Source organism: Erinaceus europaeus, chromosome 9 (genome assembly GCF_950295315.1).
Source record: "Erinaceus europaeus chromosome 9, mEriEur2.1, whole genome shotgun sequence".
In the NCBI taxonomy this organism is placed as follows: Eukaryota; Metazoa; Chordata; class Mammalia; order Eulipotyphla; family Erinaceidae; genus Erinaceus; species Erinaceus europaeus.
In genome coordinates, this window is record NC_080170.1 from 118,689,414 (window position 1) to 118,707,900 (window position 18,487).

The 18,487-nt window shown below is 47.6% G+C and overlaps 1 protein-coding gene across 5 annotated transcripts in view; it reads right to left on the bottom strand.

Moving 5' to 3' along the window:
- The window catches only part of SCAF4 (SR-related CTD associated factor 4), a 56,825-nt gene extending 39,366 nt beyond the window's left edge, over positions 1-17,459 (bottom strand). For all 5 annotated transcript variants that reach the window (XM_060198622.1, XM_060198625.1, XM_060198623.1 and 2 more), the window contains exon 1: positions 17,024-17,459. In XM_060198622.1, the coding sequence (XP_060054605.1) occupies positions 17,024-17,053 (30 nt within the window). In that variant the 5' untranslated portion in view covers positions 17,054-17,459. The remainder of the gene's footprint in view (positions 1-17,023) is intronic.
- Positions 17,460-18,487: the final 1,028 nt, after the last annotated feature.

Consider the following 18,487-nt stretch of genomic DNA (forward strand, 5'->3'; position numbering starts at 1 on the left):
TGCAAGGACCAGCTTAAGAATCCTTGTTCGAGCCCCGGCTCCCCACCAGCAGGGGAGTCGCTTCACAGGCAGTGAAGCAGGTGTCTCTCTTTCTTTCCCCCCCTCCTCTCTCCATTTCTCTGTCCTGTCCAACAAGGACGACATCAATAACAATAATTAAAAACAAGGGCAACAAAAGGGAAAAATAAAATATATAAAAAAATAATTTCATGCCATTTTCCAAAACTCAAGCTCTTTCTAGAAAGTACTATACAAAATAAACCACAGGAATAGCACGCCGATATTGAAGACAGTAGTGACCATATAGCTAAATAAAAAAAAATGTAATAAAACAAAAACCACACACACTTAAATGTAATGGTTACATGAGTTTGGACTCAGATTAAAATAAACAAACAAGCAAGCCGCACAAGAGATGAAATGTGTGTGTCCAGCCAAGTGTAAGTTGAAGGCAATGTGCTGACTCTCCACCTGGATGTAGAACAAAGTGCAATTTAATAATCTGAAATAAAAAGAACCACTGTGACCCCAACACTGGCTGAGGAATCTCCTGGAAGCTTATCTTATGGTCATCTACCATTGAATTTACTTGCTGAATTTTTTAAAATAAACTCCTATGGCAGTAATGATCATCAGAAAGGACCAATCATCAGCCTGGGAAGCCTTAGCTCTATCATTAGCTAGCTGTAAGAAGTGGTCTAGTGGCTTAAAAAATAAAAAATGTCGGGAGTCGGGCGGTGGCGCAGCGGATCAAGCACACATGGCGCAAAGCACAAGGACCTGCTTAAGGATCCCGGTTCAAGTCCCCGGCTCCCCACCTGCAGGGGAGTCGCTTCACAGGCGGTGAAGCAGGTCTGAAGGTGTCTGTCTTTCTCTCCCCGTCTTCCCCATCTCTCTGTCCTATCCAACGACGACAACAACAGCAGTAATAACTACAACAATAAAAAAAAAAGGGCAACAAATGGGAAAATAAATAAAAAAATATTTTAAAAATGTCATAACCCAGGAGGTGGCCTGGTAGCATTCAGTCCCAGTTCAACCTCTGGCTTCTCATGCCAGCACTGCAATGCCTCCTCTCTTTCTAAATCTTTTTTTTTTTTTTTTTTTAAACCAAAGGCAGCTCTGGTTTATGGTGGGGCAGGAGATTGGGACTTTGGAGCCTCAGGCATGAGTCTTTTTGTATAACCATTATGCTATCTACCCCCGCCCCACAGTACACAAACTAACCCTTCTTTATGAGACAACTCTACCGGAGCTCTGATCAGCTATGGCTTAGGTGTGAGAATTGAACCTGGGACTTAAGAGCCAGCTATGGCTTAGGTGTGAGAATTGAACCTGGGACTTAAGAGCCTCAGAGCCTTTTATTTCCACAGAAACATACTTAGAAAAAACCAATTGTTTTGGAGGTCAGACTGCCACCAGTCTAACAGACTGGCAGGGCCGCTTTCCTTCTCGAGGCTCTTGGGCAGCAACTACTCCTCAACTTTCCTAGCTTCCTCAAGGTGCCCACGTTCATTTAGCTCCATCTTTAAAGCCAGCCTTGTAATCATTATCTCCTCTTCTCCAAGACTTCTTCCACTGTATATCATTTCTCTCAACTCTCCTGCCTATCTGACAGGCACCCTTGAGATTAAAATGGGTTTATCTGAGTAATGTAGAATAACCAACCTATCAACATCTTTGACTTCCCCACATCTGGAAAAGCTCTTCCGCCATGTAAGGTCTCACAGCTATAGGGTTTAGGAGTCAGAATGTAGGTATGTGGGGACGTTATTTTTTTTAAATGTTTAACTCATATCTATCATCATCTGAACCTCTCAGACGGTTTTCACTGGTGTCTCAAATCTTCATTGGGAATGACTTGGATGGAATCGGAGGTGATTATGGCTAAGTAAAATAAGAGAGGTGAAGTACAACTACCAGATGGAGTACAGATGACTAAAGGAAATTAACTTGGAAAACAAACAATTACAGCCAAACAGTCCCTTGACTTTGTGAGAACTATGGGGGGGGGGGGGGAGAGAAGACAGAACTTTGGTAGAGGGGGGTTGTGTTTATGTGTGTGAAGCCATACCCCTGGCATCTTGTAGTCTTACAGCATGCTGCTAAAATCACTAATACCAGAATAATTTCAATCCGCACACTGGTTGATGTGGGCTTTAGACAGGCCTTTGTAACTGACCAGGTAGTCTGGAGAGCATGTTCTGCTACCTGGCGCAGCAGCTATCCTAATTAGCTATTACGTTCCCCAAAGCCACTATCCATGACCTTCCTACAACTCCACACCGCCCGCCCGCCCCCCCAAATTAAAAAGAACAGGACATATTTACTTGCATTAGATCATCTTATCTAATGTTCTTTTGGCACTGTCACTCTGCTAAGATGTATTCCATATGGCAGTGGAGCTAGCACAAAGGTTATGTAGACTGACTGGCACACCCGAGACCCCAGGTCCAACAAGGTTCAATCTTCCACACTACCATAAACGAGAGCTGAGCAGTGCTCTGACAAAAATTAATTAATAGTTTCATCCTGACTATATTTTTCATGATGAAATTAAGCCAAATAATGATCATTGCAAAATATTGTTTTATAATTCATGGGTCAAAACACAGTAAAAGTGAAAAGTTTAGTGCCAAAAGGCTGATGTTTGAAGCTTTGGAGGTTTCCGGTTCAAGACTCAGCACCAATACAGAGGCACATATGGGCTGTAGAGATAGCAACGTGGTTATGGAAAAAGCACTTTCATGTCTCAGGTCCCAGTGGTCCCAAATTCAATCCTTAGCACCAATATAAGCTAGAATTGAGTAGTGGTCTGGTAAAAAAAAAAAAAAAAGATCAACAAGTAATAAAGGCAGAGCTCTGGTTAAGAAACAAGACAGAAAAGTTTGATTTAGTTTGTTATACATTGCTAGCAAATTTACTCTGGCTGAGTGACTAGAAATTCATAAATTTAGTTGTCTGACAAAAGTAGCAGATATAAAAAGTTACTGACATTAAATCTATGATTTCAGAATATGTCTTTTCCTTATTTCTTGAAACTGAGTCATCAGGGCAATGAAGCCAAGGGCTGGGTGGCGGTGCATCCTGTAGGGGGCACATTAGTGTGCTCAAGTACCAGGGTTCAAGTCCCCAATGCCTACCTGCAGGGTGAAAGCTCTGCTAACAGGAGAGCAGGGCCGCAGATATTCCCCCGATCTGTTATTTCTCTCACCCTCTCTTAAGAACCGGCCAGGAACAGTAGAGCAGGACAGGCACTGAGGCCCAGCTATACCCCAGGTGGCAAAAATAAAAATCCCCCCCCACACAGGCTCAAGCAATATTTCATTTCAGAATCTCCTTCAATGAGATACTTCTATCTTTTCTTCCTTATAATTATATAGGACTGGCTTTAGCCCAATCAGGACTTACAATCAACATTAACTCTAACGCTTACTAGTAATAACTACTTTTTTATAATTACTTTTTAAATATTTATTTATTCCCTTTTGTTGCCCTTGTAGTTATTATTGTTATTGATGTTGTCGTTGTTGGATAAGACAGAAATAGAAAGAGGAAGGGAAGACAGAGGGGGGGAAAGAAAGATAGTGACACCTGCAGACCTGTTTCACTACCTATGAAGCAACTCCCCTGCAGGTGGGGAGCTGGGGGCTGAAACTAGGATCCTTACACGGGTACTGGCGCTTTATGCCACCTGCGCTTAACCTGCTGCGCTACCACCTGACTCCCTAGTAATAAATACTTTTAAAAAAAGGGGGCACACACCAAATCTCTTAACAAAAGTAACTAACTGGGGGAGGGGGGCCCTTTAAAATTATGTTTTCCAAAAAGATTTTTTATTCAACTAGTTACAACTTAAAGACAATTCCATAAACATTTAATTGTAGGTTGGCAAGACAGCTCACCTGGGACAGCACCTGTCTGCCATCAGGGTGAACAATGGTCAAGCTGCAGAGCTGTGTTTTCTGTCTCTGGAGAAATCAGCCCAGTCTAGTGAAGCCCCAACAATAATGATAACCAAAGAAATCTAAATGCTAGGATAACTAAGTAAGGAGAAATTCCCAGTTTTCATATATATACATATATATATATATATATATATATATATATATATATATGTATATATATAATTTCTTTCTTTATTGGATATAAACACAGAGGGAAGTGGGAGAAGCAGTTTCACCTCTAGCAAAGCCTTTCCCTTGCAAGCTGAACGCAGGTCATGCTACCACCCAGCCTACTACCAGTTCACTAAGTCCTATCAGGGCCTTTCATATACTGGGCTGTTGGAAAGGTCGAGTCTTTTTGAGCTACTGTCTTCTTAAAGCTGGGCAGTTTGTGGTAAGCAGAAAGCCCCCTGTCTGCCAAGAATTAAAAATGCCTATATATCTGAAACAATAATTCCACTTCCAGAAAGCTATCTAATACAAGATATTTCTTGAATCTTCAGTAAAAATGTATTTCTTTAAAATGTACAATAACTAAAGCCCTGTGGATATAAAGTCCAAATCTGGGAAACCAGTCTTACATATACTTCTGGTAGGTAAATGGATTACAGAAAGCATCCCCTAAGGCCAGGGAGGCAGCACCAGCAGTTACGCATGACTTCTGTGCCTGAGGTCTCCGGAGTCCTAGGCTCGCTTCTTGGCACTATGCTAAGTCAGAACTGAACACTGCTTTGGGCTCTCTTCCTCTCTCTCATAAGGAAATAAATGTTTTAAAAGGGAAAGCATCCCTCACCTGGGAACACACTGCCCTAGCTCTCCCTCTGTCTCCGTCTCTATCTGCAAGTGCTGGCCTAGTGGTGCCACCCTGGGAACAAATGGGGAGGGGGTGGAGAAAAGGAAAGAATCCCTTTCGTTAAGGGGACACCATCTACTCCGTAGAAACCTCATCTCTGTCCCCTGACAGTTCTGGCATCACATTTCTAAGAAAACTGGACTTTTTCTGCTCCCACTGAGCACTCGAGGTCGGTTCCTCCTTCCGCTAAGGTCTGGCGCATGTATTATTTCACCACTCTGGGCAGACTTCTTAAACACTGTGAACTATCACATTCATTTCTGCACAAAATCCACCCTTCAGATGTGTAGAGATTTCAAGTCAGACACCTCACAAGCTACAAGTAAAAGTTGCACACTAAATTCTCCAATTTGGAGAGTTAAGAAAAAAATCTACACGTAACTTTTCCTAACTTTCAAACCTCACTGTATTCTCCCACAAATTTCCCCGGCTCCAGAATGTAGAGAAACCACGACCGACAGACAGACAGACAGACAGACAGACACACACACACACACACACACACACACACACAGCGCATATACGCAGTTAATACTCAATATAGTTACTCTGGGGTGAGCAAATCACAGCTCTATGCACATGAAGAAATCCAACTCGCAAACAGAGCAAGCACGAGCTCAAACTTTGTACACAGGATTGACTGCTGTTATCACTGGGTTCTAAGGGAACTTGGGATGAATTGGTCGTTCAAGCACACCCTGGCTGGCTCTTTCCCTACCATTTTAAGGGTCTGTGCCTCACTGAAACTTCACTTTTCCGGCGTGGCGTCAGGGTGTCTGTCACAAACGCACACCTTCATAACTCCTGTGACATTTTCTTCTCATCCCGTTTTCCACGACAGGACTTTGAGTCAGAGTGATTCCACTATTTCCCAACATTTTCGGACAGGAAGGGAAAGGCGCCCCAGCGCTGCTCCAGGACACGCTGCACCAGGCTTCTCACACAGTAAGGTGGTGGGTGCCCTACACCCTGCTCCCCCAAACTTTTCACTTTTTAATTAAGGCTTTTTAACCTTTTCAATTCCAGTTTACAACAAGAAGGCATTTTTTATTCCTTACCTCCTTCTTGACTCAATGAAATACAATTTTCAACTTTATTTCCACTTGCTCAGGAAATAGGGCAGGAGGTGATTTAGGAAATGCCAAGTATTTTAATTCAAGTCCCTGCACTACTGTGCTAGTTCACAAGCCAGAACTCAAACTCAGCACCCTCCCTATCCCCTCTTATTTTAGTGGACAAGGGCCGAGCACATACACAATCTCACAGCTCTGGGCTGCTTTTTCATTCAAATAGAGACCAAGAGATGGAGAGCCACCACAGTACTAGTGTCCTTCCTCTGGTGCTACAGCACTTGTTATGTGGTGCTGGGGTTTAATCTGACAGGAAACTTACCCAGCCACTTATGACACAAAATAACTTACTGTGCCTCACTAGAAAACTGTCCCATGGGGTTGGGCATTAGTGCAGCGGGTTAAGCGCACGTGGCACAAAGTGCAAGGACCGGCATAAGGATCCGGTTCGAGCCCCCAGCTCCCCACCTGCACGGGAGTCCCTTCACAGACAGAGAAGCAGGTCTGCAGGTGTCTTTCCCCCCTCTTCTCTCGATTTCTCTCTGTCCTATCCAACAAGGATGACATCAATAACAATAACAACAACAACAAAGGCAACAAAAGGGGGGAAAGCAAAAACAAACAAGCAAAAAACAAAAACGTTCCAGGACACAAAAGACATTTACGTAGAAAAAGTATCCCATATTTGGGCTAGGAGATAGCTCAGCCTATACAGCACCTCACTCTGCTACATGAGGATTTGAATTTGAGCCTCAAGCGACAGCAGGAGAACATCCCGCAAAACTGAAGAAGCTTCTTGAGTGGTGCTGCTGTGCTGTGGCATCTCGTCTACCTCTCACCCTATTTCCTTCCCTTCCTCCCTTCGACAGAGCTCAGTTCTGGCTTACAAAGGAAGGCACAGGGAACTGAACCCGGGACTTAGTGGCCTCAGGCGTGAAGTCATTTGCACGGCCATGATGCTATCTCCCCATCCTCTCATCCTAGATCTAAGAGTTTGCAGAGAGCAGTGGAACTGTGCAGATGGCAAAACCCTGGCCGCAAAAATATGAATCCCATGTGCATATTTTATTTATGCCCACCTATTCCCATAATGTTGTGATGACTGACCAAAGCCAAGCATGCAATTAACATCTGAAATGTTAGCACTTACAAAACCCTTATCAGTTAAAAAACTAGCTCAAGTATGAGATTCCAAGTCAGATCCCGTGGCACTGCACGTGCCAAAGCAGTACTCCGGTGCAGAAGATTTTCTCTTCCCTCCTCCTCTCTAACAAGCAAATCTTTATAAATCTTAACTGAGAATATAAGTTAGTCAAGGAATGTCTTCGGTTTATGCTTTGACGGCAGTCACTACAATGCTGTGGAAAAAGAACAATCTACCTATCTTCATTCTTAAATTTTACTAAGCCCTTCCAAAAATATCCATTATTTTGACAGACCACTTGCTACCGTGAGTCTAACGGTCAGAAGTTACCCACCGAGTCCTCTTCACGAACACACATTAGACAGAAAACTTCAGCACAGCCACGTGAGACCTAGAGGCTGCCTCTTATACTGTGACCTCAGTAACACCCAGAGTTTCCTTACTTTTCAGTATTGATTTATTTTTTTAATCAGCTCAAGCTGGTTTACAAGACTGTGTCTTTTAGGAGATACAACTTCACCTCTCAGACTGTACAGAAGCCCACCAAGTTGCTGATAGCCCTGTCCCACTGCCCACTTGAACAATTTCAGACACATGTAACCCAACTACCCGGAAGCCAGCAGCTGGTGGCTATTTAGTAAGCGAGTGCAGGATTCTTTCCAGTCTTTCCCTTGAGCTTGTCCCTCCCCACTGCATTACTTCTTAAAATAGCATGTAAAAACTAAAGCTAGTTTTTGAATAATCTTCAAATTCAAGATCAACAAAACAATTCACACAGCTACTTGGCAGCTAATATTTTCTCTCAACTTACCAAAAAGCAGATCAAACAACAAAACAATAAAAGTGATGGCCACAACCTACCACTTCACATTTACAGATTCAGGAGAACTCACAGATCGGGAAACTTACCTCTTTAAAGCTCAAGTTACATGGTGTTTGCTATACTGTCATATAATCATCAACATTATTTAAAAATATTCCCCTCACCTTCCCAAATAATCTATTATAAATAGTCTCCATGACTTTGCCTTCTTCTGGACATTTCTCTCTCACTATTTTAAAAACCTAGCTCTAAAAACATGCTTCTGGGAGTGGGGCGGTGGCGCAGTGGGTTAAGCGCATGTGGCGCAAAGCGCAGGGACCGGCGTAAGGATCCCGGTTCGAGCCTCTGGCTCCCCACCTGCAGGGGAGTCGCTTCGCGGGCGGTGAAGCAGTTCTGCAGGTGTCTATCTTTCTCTCCCCTCTCTCTCTGTCTTCCCCTCCTCTCTCCATTTCTCTCTGTCCTATCCAACAACAAAGCAACGTCAACAATGGCAATAATGACCGCAATGAGGCTGCAACAACTAGGGCAACAAAAAGGGGAAAAAATGGCCTCCAGGAGCGGTGGATTCATGGTGCAGGCACCAAGCCCAGCAATAACCCTGGAGGGAAAAAAAAAATGCTTCTACATTTATTCAACTGAAAACTGGTAAGAAGTATTTATAAGGATTTAAACAGTACTGAATGAAACCCAAGGTTTGCTGTCCTTCCTCAAGTAATGATATATCACTACATATCTTAACTCAAGTGGCCGTTCAAGTCCAAGGAATATTACACCTGCTTTCGAAAGGCTCAAAGGCACATTCCCGAAAAGTGCAGTACACGGGTCTCTTCAGAGCAAGGTACTGCAGGCCTGACAAAGTCCTAACAAGGAAATACAGTGGGATATCCCAGTAAAGTGCATACAGATGCAGCATGGACAGCACAGGACCCCGGCACCAGCTCTCCTTTAAGGAACAGCACTCCCTAGCACCCCAGCGCAGCAAGCAGGTGGACTGTCTGGAACTGCTCGACAGGACAGTACAACCCACAGATCAAATTTCCAAAAGTATTGGGAGTCAGGCGGTGGCGCAGCGGGTTAATTGCAGGTGGCACAAAGCGCAAGGACCAGTGTAAGGATCCCGGTTCGAGCCCCCGGCTCCACACCTACAGCGGAGACGCTTCAGAGGCGGTGAAGCAGGTCTGCAGGTGTCTCTTTCTCTGCCCCTCTCTGTCTTCCCCATCTCTCTCCATTTCTCTCTGTCCTATCCAATGACGACGACATCAATAACCACAACAATGTTAAACAACAAGGGCAAGAAAAGGGAAAATAAATCTTTTAAAAGTACTAATAACTTAAAAATAATAAATCAACCATTTTTCCACTGTAATATTTGTAACTGGCATAACGTTCATGTTTCTTTCCCAGACAATTTCAAGATTATTTCTGAAAGGAAAAAAATTAATGAGGAAGAGCAGTGTGTGTGTGTGTGTGTGTGTGTGTGGGGGGGGGGGGTCTTTGCCCTGGATGTCAAATAGACCACACCACAGGCAATTATAACTAAGCCCATAAAATGCTAGTCAAACACATATAGCTTCAAAGAGTTCCGTGGGTGACCCTCCGCTTTAAGCCTTCCCTTTCAATTATTTTAACTTATTTATTTAAAGACTATTGTAATAGTGATTTGTGAGATGGTTCTGTGCCCACTAGCCCCCCAGGATAAACGCTGCAGTTCTCCCACAACCCTCCTCGCTTCACTGAGCCCTGCCATCCTTTAACCTCTCTTCCCACTAAGACCTTGCTGTGTGTGCCTCTCCCCACCCCCCAGCACTGATCAGCTCTGGCTGAGGGTGGTGCAGAGGACTGAGTTTGGGACTTTGGAGCCTCAGGCAAGAGAGTTTCTTCTTTGCATAACCATTACGTTATCTACCCTCCTCTGGTCTGTAATTCTTAACTTTACTCCAGAGTTAAGATTGGATTTCTTGCTAAAGTTGCAACGTTTCTATGTATCTTTGTCTTCAGAATCACCAATTAAGAGTTCTAAGTATAAAGCAGTGAAAAACAGTCAAACAGTGCAAACAGTAACTAGGTCGAGAGGAAGGTGAATGGGCTATAGTGCGCTATGATGCTGTTTGTAAAACCGAGTTCTCTAAAAAATAAACAAATGTAAATAAAAAACAATACTGTTGATTCTTAATAAATATTAAGACATTAATCTCCCAATAAAGAAAATAAATATTAACACACAAATGTAGGCATTTCTCCTACTCTAAACTCAAGTACTAGAAAAGCTAAAAGTCAATTAACTGTTTTCAACTCCACTTTGCTGTGGGGCTCAACGGGAACAGATCCGTAATCATTCAAAATTTCAACTCTAAGTAGGATAGTTGCTCGCTTGCTCTTAGCTCATCACTGTGCTAAAAGGATGCAGCATCGTCTTAACAGACATTACAGCTTTATCAGATATTATAAACATTACAGCTTTATCAGACATTACAGCTTTATCATTTCTGTAATTTCCCCCTTGCACATGATCATTGTCTACTGAAAATCAGTTTGAATGCACAGATTTACCTACAGAAAGTCACCTGGAATGCTCAAGTGAATTATATTCATTTGTACTCTATGGCAGAAGAAAGGATACCACAATTTTCATTTGGTGGAAACAAAAGAAAAACACACAAAGTCCCCACAAACATACACTTTCTCAATAGAGCTTTATTTTTCCCAAGGACGCTGGCTCAGGAGTGTTTGGGTATTGAACCTAGAACCTCAAAACCTAAGACATGAAAAGTCTTGGGCCAGGTGGTGGTGTACCTGGTTAAGCGCACACATTACAGTGAGCAAGGACCCAGGTTCATGGCCCCACCTGCAGGGGGAAAGCTTCAGAGTGGTGAAGCAGGGCTGTAGGTGTCTCTGTCTCCCCCTCTGCTCTCAATTTCTCTGTCACTATCCAGTAAATAAAAAAAAAAAAAAGTCTTTTGCATAACCACTACACAATCTAGGTAGTTTCTACAAAATTTATAAGATGATACTACCATGTCTCTGAGTCAGGTCCTTAACATATGTTCACATTATGTTTTTCTAAAACATGCCCCCCCCAAAAAAAGACAAGCTGGAAAATCTTCAACAAGAACACAAAAAATGCTGTCAGAGAAAGTTCCAGGGTTTTTCCACTCACCATAATGAAAGCTCTCTACTCTTACGGGAGATAACAATTCTCTAAAAACCAAGAAACAGCAGAAGGCTGAGAAGAGAATGGTTCTGCAAAAAGACTTTCAGGCACTGAAGGTCCCAGGTTCAATCCCCAGCACCACCATAAGACCTGACTGAGCCAAGCACTGGGAGGTGGGGCGGGGGAAGCAGGGAAATGACTAACTTCTAAAATATCTCAAGAGTACAAAGGTCAAACGAGACAAAAGGAACCACCAATTTTGCTTGACCCGCTGTCACAGTCCTCTACATCTCTTCCACAGTGAGAACTTTGTTTTAATTCTTTGCCCACTTTTTAGATGAATCTTTAAAAAAAAAAAAAAAGCATTGACTAAGAACAGTAAGAGTGTACCACAGGTTTAAAAACACGGTAACTTCACATATAGTCTAGAATTCTAGCAATCACACCTAGTAATCAATAGAACCCATAGCCTACTGGGTAAGCACACCAAGTCTCTCTCTCTCTCTCACACACACCAAGTATCTATAATTTCACTTGTTTGCTTGTAAAGACTAAAAATATAAAACTACCCCATTTTTTGTTGGATATCTCGAAGTAGCACTATATGTGCACCAACCTCAGCATTCCAGTTCTGAAAAAAAATTCCAGGGACGGGGGGGGGGGGGGGGGGGGGGAGAGTTTCTGTCACTGGTCTCTGAGGTTAAACTGGTTTGCATATTAATACTGAGACACTGTTAGCCCTTTTCATTCATCTTCTCACAAGTGTACAGGACAGTTTTGCAAGGGTGATTTGCAGGAGACTGAAGAAACAGAAGAAGCTATGCGCTATTAAAGAAATTTAAACAAAATCTGCGAAAATGTAACACACCACTCTTCTAAATGTTCTCTTCTTAGAAATGCATTTTCATTAAAATGTCATTTATGATACAAGTAACGTGTTTACTGGTCTATTTAATGACTCCCTAATGTGATCATGATTGATAGATACAACCCACAGCTAGACAAGCTCTGTGGTCCTCAACAACTACAAGTTTAAGAGTCAAAGTCTGTGAAGTGTGGGGAGACTGATGCAGTAGGCTGAAAGGCCACACCACATGGGGCCGCAGGGGAAGGGGCCTCTCAGTAGTGAAGCAGTGCTGCGCAGCCCGTTTCTCTCTACCTCAATAAGAAAAGGAAGGAATAGAGAAAAAAGAAAAGAAGCCCTGGCCCAGTGAAGTTGTACATATCCTGAACAACGTAACAAGGTGAAATGGGGCGAGGGCCGCCGCCGATTTACTTCGTGTGTTAAGTCCCGGTAACACACACACACACACACACACACACACACACACACACACACACCAAAAAAAAAAAAAAAGTTTGAGAAGATTTGTCCTGGAGAAACTTATACCCGCAGCCAGGAAAGGTGTTTGAGAAAGTTTGCTGCAGCATTTGTAGACAAAAATGAGAAACTTTAAATGATCACTAACTGGGAAGCCAGAAGAAAATGTCACTGAAGCAAAAACTAGTACACTGCAGAGCAGTGAGATGGTGGTCAGCCACTAACCTCGCCTCTGGCGGGTGGCAAGGCTCTGTTTTCTTTTAAGTTAAAACACTTAAAACAGTAGTTACAACCTCTTAAGAACCCAACAAATAACCTGATAGAGAAACTCTTTGTTTCACAAACTTCACCACTCACACCTGCTCTATCTATGTGAGGCTCCCAGCCAGCCTCAGGCACACTAATCTCACTCTACCAACTGAGCTATTTCCCAGCTTGCTTCAGCCATCTTTTTAAAAATATTTCTTCATTCCCTTTTGTTGCCCTTGTTGTTATATTGTTGTAGTTACCGATGCTGTTGTTGGACAGGACAGAGGGAAATGGAGGGGTGGGGAGCCGGGGGCTCGAACCGGGATCCTTACACTGGCCGGTTCCTTACACTGGTCCTTGCGCTTTGTGCTACCTGCACTTAACCCACTGCACTACCGTCCGACTCCCCCGCTTCACCTTTTCATCTTTCACAACTCTCAACAGTTTCACAACACTTAGTGTCTTGCCACAAAGTCCTCTGGTTAAATGAGTGTCCATAATAACCTCACCTTTTTGCTGTCACCAGGACCTCACACCCACCCACCCACCCACCTCAAGCTTCCCCCAGTGTGCTGGCTGCTGTTCAAATCTGGGTCTTGTGCAGTGAAGCAGATGCACTACCCAGTGAGCTCTGTCGGTCCAACCACTGACCCTTCCCCTGTGTTTCTCATCTGTCTCCTTCCTCTTAGCCAACATTTTGCTCTAAGTCAACCTACCCCCCCCAGTGGTTTAAATCACAATTTCCAATATAATTTCCCTCCCTGATGTACTCTTACATTCCCACTTCTGAGAAGACGGGTTTGACACCACTTAGTAAGTCAAGAGCTTACATGTATTTTGTAGATATACAAAGAGTCTAGCACCAGTGCTCAGCTAACTGCTACTCCTGAAATAGCTTTTCTCCTTCTCGATGCCCTCAAAACCACCAAACCTTAAAAAAAACAAAAACAAAACACCTCCACATCACACCTGCCTATTTTCTTGTTTCTCTCATCACCTGTTAACCCTGAACTTCTGATTCCATCACCCCAAAAGCCATAGCCTTTCCCCCTTTTTATTAGATAGGACAGAAATTGAAAGGAAAGATAGGGGGAGAGAGAGGCAGAAACCTCCAGCCCTGCCTCACCTCTTGTGAAGCTTCTCCCCCCCTGAAGGTGTCTGTGGGGGCACCCTTGTGTTTGGTAACGTGCCCCCCCCCCAATTTTAACCCTGTGAATGCTACAAAAAAGCACAACCTTCCAGGAGCAGTTAAGACGGTGAGACATGCGTAAAACCCTAGCTGTCAATTAGCTTGATGCCCTTGGAAGAATTACTGAACTCATTTGAAAGTCAGTCTCTGCTTGTAAATGGATGAAAAGCTGCAGGCCCACTAGATGTGTATAAGACATCCGACATGCCACACGTTTATTGGTATTCATTCATTTGCACCCCCTCCCACCCACTTTTCTCTAGGACACATGACAGTGATGCCCAGATGTCTCCAAATCCCGTCTCCACTTGGCTGCTTCTAAGTCTGAGTCCTACACAACCACCTGTCCAAAACTTCCACACAACTCCTCCATACAAATCTCAAATTCAACCTGCTCAAAAGTCACCACATTCGCTTCTCCAGTAAATACCCTTCCGAACGGCATCAACAGCTCTCCTAGCACCTAGAATGTGGGTGCAAAAGGTGTTTCTAAAGCCTCTCAGACACCAAGGTTCACGGGCTCTTGGGAATCACATCTGCGCCTTTATGCAAGTTCAGATGTTGCTCCTTGTTCCTGCTTCAGTCTGCAGAACCAACCGCTACTCGGTGTTTTCATCATTTCGTTTTAAAACCCTTCAGGGAAGGGCAACATGGGCCAGAGAAATAGCACAGCAATTTTTTAATACTTACTTATCCCCTTACTTATTGATGTTGTCGTTGTTGGATAGGACAGAGAGGAGGGGAAGACAGAGATGGGAAGAGAAAGACAGACCCCTGCAGACCTGCTTCACCACCTGTGAAACACTCCCCTGCAGGTGGGGACCCCGGGGCTCGAACCGGGATCTTATGCTGGTCCTTGCGCTTTGCATCATGTGCGCTTACGTAGCTGTGCTACTGCCTGACTCCCAGCAATTTTTAGTTATTGGCTAGAGATAGCCAGAAATCAAGAGGGAAGAGCATGATGGTAAGGGTGTGAGACAGAGAGACACCTTCCACACTGCATCACTCACGAAACTTTCCCTCTGTAGGTGGGGACCTGGGGCTTGAACCTGGGCCCTTGCACATTCTAACACATGTGCTCAACCCGGCCCCAGCACACTGATGTATACAAGAGACTTTCATGGCCGAGGCATGCGGGTCTCAGGTACAATCCCCAACACCATAACCCAGCGCTGAGCAGTACTCTGGTAAATAATAATAATAATTCAAGAGGCTTTAGGCTACTCAGAACCTAAGCATGGAATTTAAGTACATTACACAGCTATGCAACTCATTAGTTAGTCATTTTCATTTCTGTTCAACTTCCCAGCTGTGGCCTCCCCATCCCCACTTCCTCTATGGCAAGTCCTCCAGTACCCCAGCACCCCGTCCTCGAGGGGCTCACAGCACCTTCTGAGGGCGCATGGAAGTTGTTTTCTAGACCACACACGAGCTATCTGCCCAAGTCTCTCCCATGGATTAGACTAGGTCCTGAGGGAAAGACCCTCCACAGCCCCACAGCACTCAGCTGGGAAGGCACTCACAAGTCTGTAAAACGCCAGTAAGATTCTGGAGACTTGAGGTTCCGAGTACCATGCCACGGAATGTGGAGAAATAACAAGCGCTACAAATAAAGAAGACACAAGATGATGGATTTTCAAGCCAGAATAATTTCTTCAGAGCAAAGTCCCACACCCCCGATGCAATGCACTGTGATAACCCAAAACCTGGAATGAAGATAAAACTTATTCGAGGGGCAAAGTAAACAGTGGTAAGGGGATTGATTCTCTGTGCGTTTAAAAAAAAGTCGAAGTGAACCATTTCCTCTTTTCAAGGAGTCAGTGCCATTCCCATTTGTGGATTTTCAATGTAGTCACACATCGCGCTTTCCCGGAACTAAACATGACAGGCTGCCGGTGGATATGCACTGAAACAGCAACTTTGGTGCCTCGGTTAGTAATTTTATCTTTAAATACACCGAAAATGAAAAGTCGCCTTCATGAAAGCAAGCAAGCAAGCAAGCAAGGAAGCAAGAAAGGAAGGAAGGAAGGAAGGAAGGAAGGAAGGAAGGAAGGAAGGAAGGAAGGAACCTTAGAAGAAAAAGTGTCATCAAAATAGTAAGTTTTCAGCTTGGCAGAGAGGCCCACTTTGAAGCTGTCGTTCTTTCTGTTTGTCTAACGCTCTCCCGTTCGTCTACACCTCACTCAACAAGTACTTGCCCGTGTGGAAGGAGGCAGCAAGGAGGGGAGGCAGGCGGGCGGAGAGAGAGCGAACTCCCCGGGAGCCGTGCCCGCTCCCGCAGGAAGCGGAGTCCACTTCCACCGCGGCCCGCTCGGCCGCCGGGAGCCGAGGAAGTCACCTCGCTCTTCGGAAACTCAGTCCGCGCGCGGGCTCACCAGGCCCAGCCGCGGAGTCGCCCCCCACCCCGGGGTGATGCCCCGCGCGGCCGGGGACGGGGGGGGGGGGGGGACGAGGGGGCCGCCCGGCAACACGTGACAACGGCTCCCACGGGGCCGACGCCCCGCCACCCCGCAAGGCCGGGGCACCCGGGGGTGCGGGCGGGGCCCCGGACAATAAACCCCAAGTAAGAAGCCGCCAGGCCCCGCGGGCAGCTTTGTCCCCGTTTGGGGGGGTGTGTGTCACGTGGCCATGACCCCCCCTCTCCGGGGAGGCGGGGTGCGGGGTCGGCCGCCCAGGCCGGAGTCGGCTTCCCGGGGTGTGTGTGTGGGGGGGCGTCCACCCTCAACTTTTTGTTTTTCGGGGGTGGGGGTGGGGTGGGTGACCCAGCGGCCCCAGAAAGGGACAGGGGGCGCGGGTGCGGCTCCCAATGACCCCGACAGCCCCCCCCCGCACCTCCCGTCGCTCGGGGGTCCCCCAAATGCGGGGACACGGGGGTGCGAGTGGCAGGAGGGAAAGAGAGGGAGGGAGGGAGGTGGGGAGCGTGGAGCCCCCTCCCCGACAGACACTCCGTTTTCCAACTCCTCCCGGGGTCGGGGGGGGCCGCCCGGGAGCCGAGCCGCAGGAGGGGCCGAGCGAGCGCGCCGCGACCCGGGAGGGGGCGAAGTTCAGAGGTCGCGGCGGGAAGACGGCGGCCCCCGGGACCCCGGGGTGGGGTGGGGGGAGGCCGAGCCCGAGGTCGCCGCCCCGGGGCGCGGGGTGGGGGAGGGGCGCGGGTCAGCTCCCGGGGTCGCCGCCACCTCCCCGGGAGACGGGGGTCCCCCCCTTGCCGCCCCCCGCCCCGAGCCCCGAACCCGCGCGGAGGCCCCCCCCGACCCCCGGCGCGACCCCCCTCCTCACCTCCTGGTTGAAGGCGTTGACGGCGTCCATGTTCGCGCTGCGGCGGCCCCGGGCCGGCCGGTCACATAGACCTGGCGCCGCGGCGGAGCGGGGCCCGAGGGCGGCGGCGTCCGAGGCCCCGGTGGACCCGGCAGGGAGCGGCGGCGACGGCGACGGCCCCCCCCCCCCCCGACTCCCGGCTCAGTCCCGTTCGGAGGATGAGGAAACGGCGGCGGCGGTGACGCCGGACTCCAACATGTCCGTCCGGGGGTGGCGGCTGCGCCCCGCGGCTGGCGGGCTGGCACGGGCCCCCGCGCCCTCACGCTCTGGCCCACACTGGCCCGGCCGGCGAGCGGGCGGGCCTCCCTCAGCTTCTCGCCAGCGGGATGGCGGCAGCGGCCCGAGTGCACGCCGCGCGGAGCACCCTGGGACGGCTCGGGCCTCCCGGCGCTTCCTGTGCGCGGCGCCCGCCCCGCCCCGCGCTCTCCGGCCCCGCCCCTCCGCGCACGGGACACGCCCTCGGACACGCCCCCCGCGCGCTCTGTCGGCGGCGCGTGACGTAGGCACGTCGCGCTCTTTCCCGCCGGCGGCTGCCCATTCGGCTGCCAGTCCGCCCGGAGCGCCCGGAGCGCCGGGAGCGCGGGATCGAGTCCTGCGCCAGGAGGCTGGTCTCGAACGGGCCCCGGGCGGGAGCCGAGGACAAAGGGGCGGACTAACAGGCTGGTCTGCAGGCTGCTGCAGCCTGGGTGTGGGTGCAATGGTGCGGGGCTGTCCTGCGCGACCTGAGGTCGCGGGCAATGTGCTGGGAGAGCCACACCAGCCCCATGTCACGCCTGGGCGATGCGTGTGCCCCGGGAAGAACGGGTTCCCTCGGCTGTGGTAACTCTGACCCCCAAGTCCACGTTGTGGTTTTTTTTTGTTTTGTTTTGTTTTTGCAAGCGGTTTTACCCAGATTCATGTGTTTCCCCCCATCCCCCGCCCCGAGAACCTGGTATGGCCTTGCCAGGCACTCTGCTGGGGTTGGGGGGGGGGTTGAGTTAGGCATGAAAACAAAAGATCCATCTATTAATTATTATTTTTTTTAATTATCCTTATATATTGGAGAGTGACAGTCAGAAATCGGGAGAGAAGCGGGTGATAGAGACACCTGCAGCCCTGCTTCACCACTCGCAAAGCTTTCCCCCTGCTGGTGGGGACCAGGGGCTCGAACCCGGCTCTTTGCGCATTGTAACATGTGCATTCAACCAGGTGCGCCGCCACCCGGCCTCCTAATTTTATTATCTTTACTTACTGGATAGTGAGAGCCAGAAATCGGGAGGGAAGGGGGTGATCGAGAGGGAGAGGGACACCTGCAAACCAGCTTCACCACTTGTGAAGCTTTCCCCCTGCAGGTGGGGGCCGGGGCCTTGAACTCAAGTCTGCGTTCAACCAGGTGCACCACTAGGTGCGCCACCGTCCGGCCCCAAGGTCCGTCTGTTTTATTAT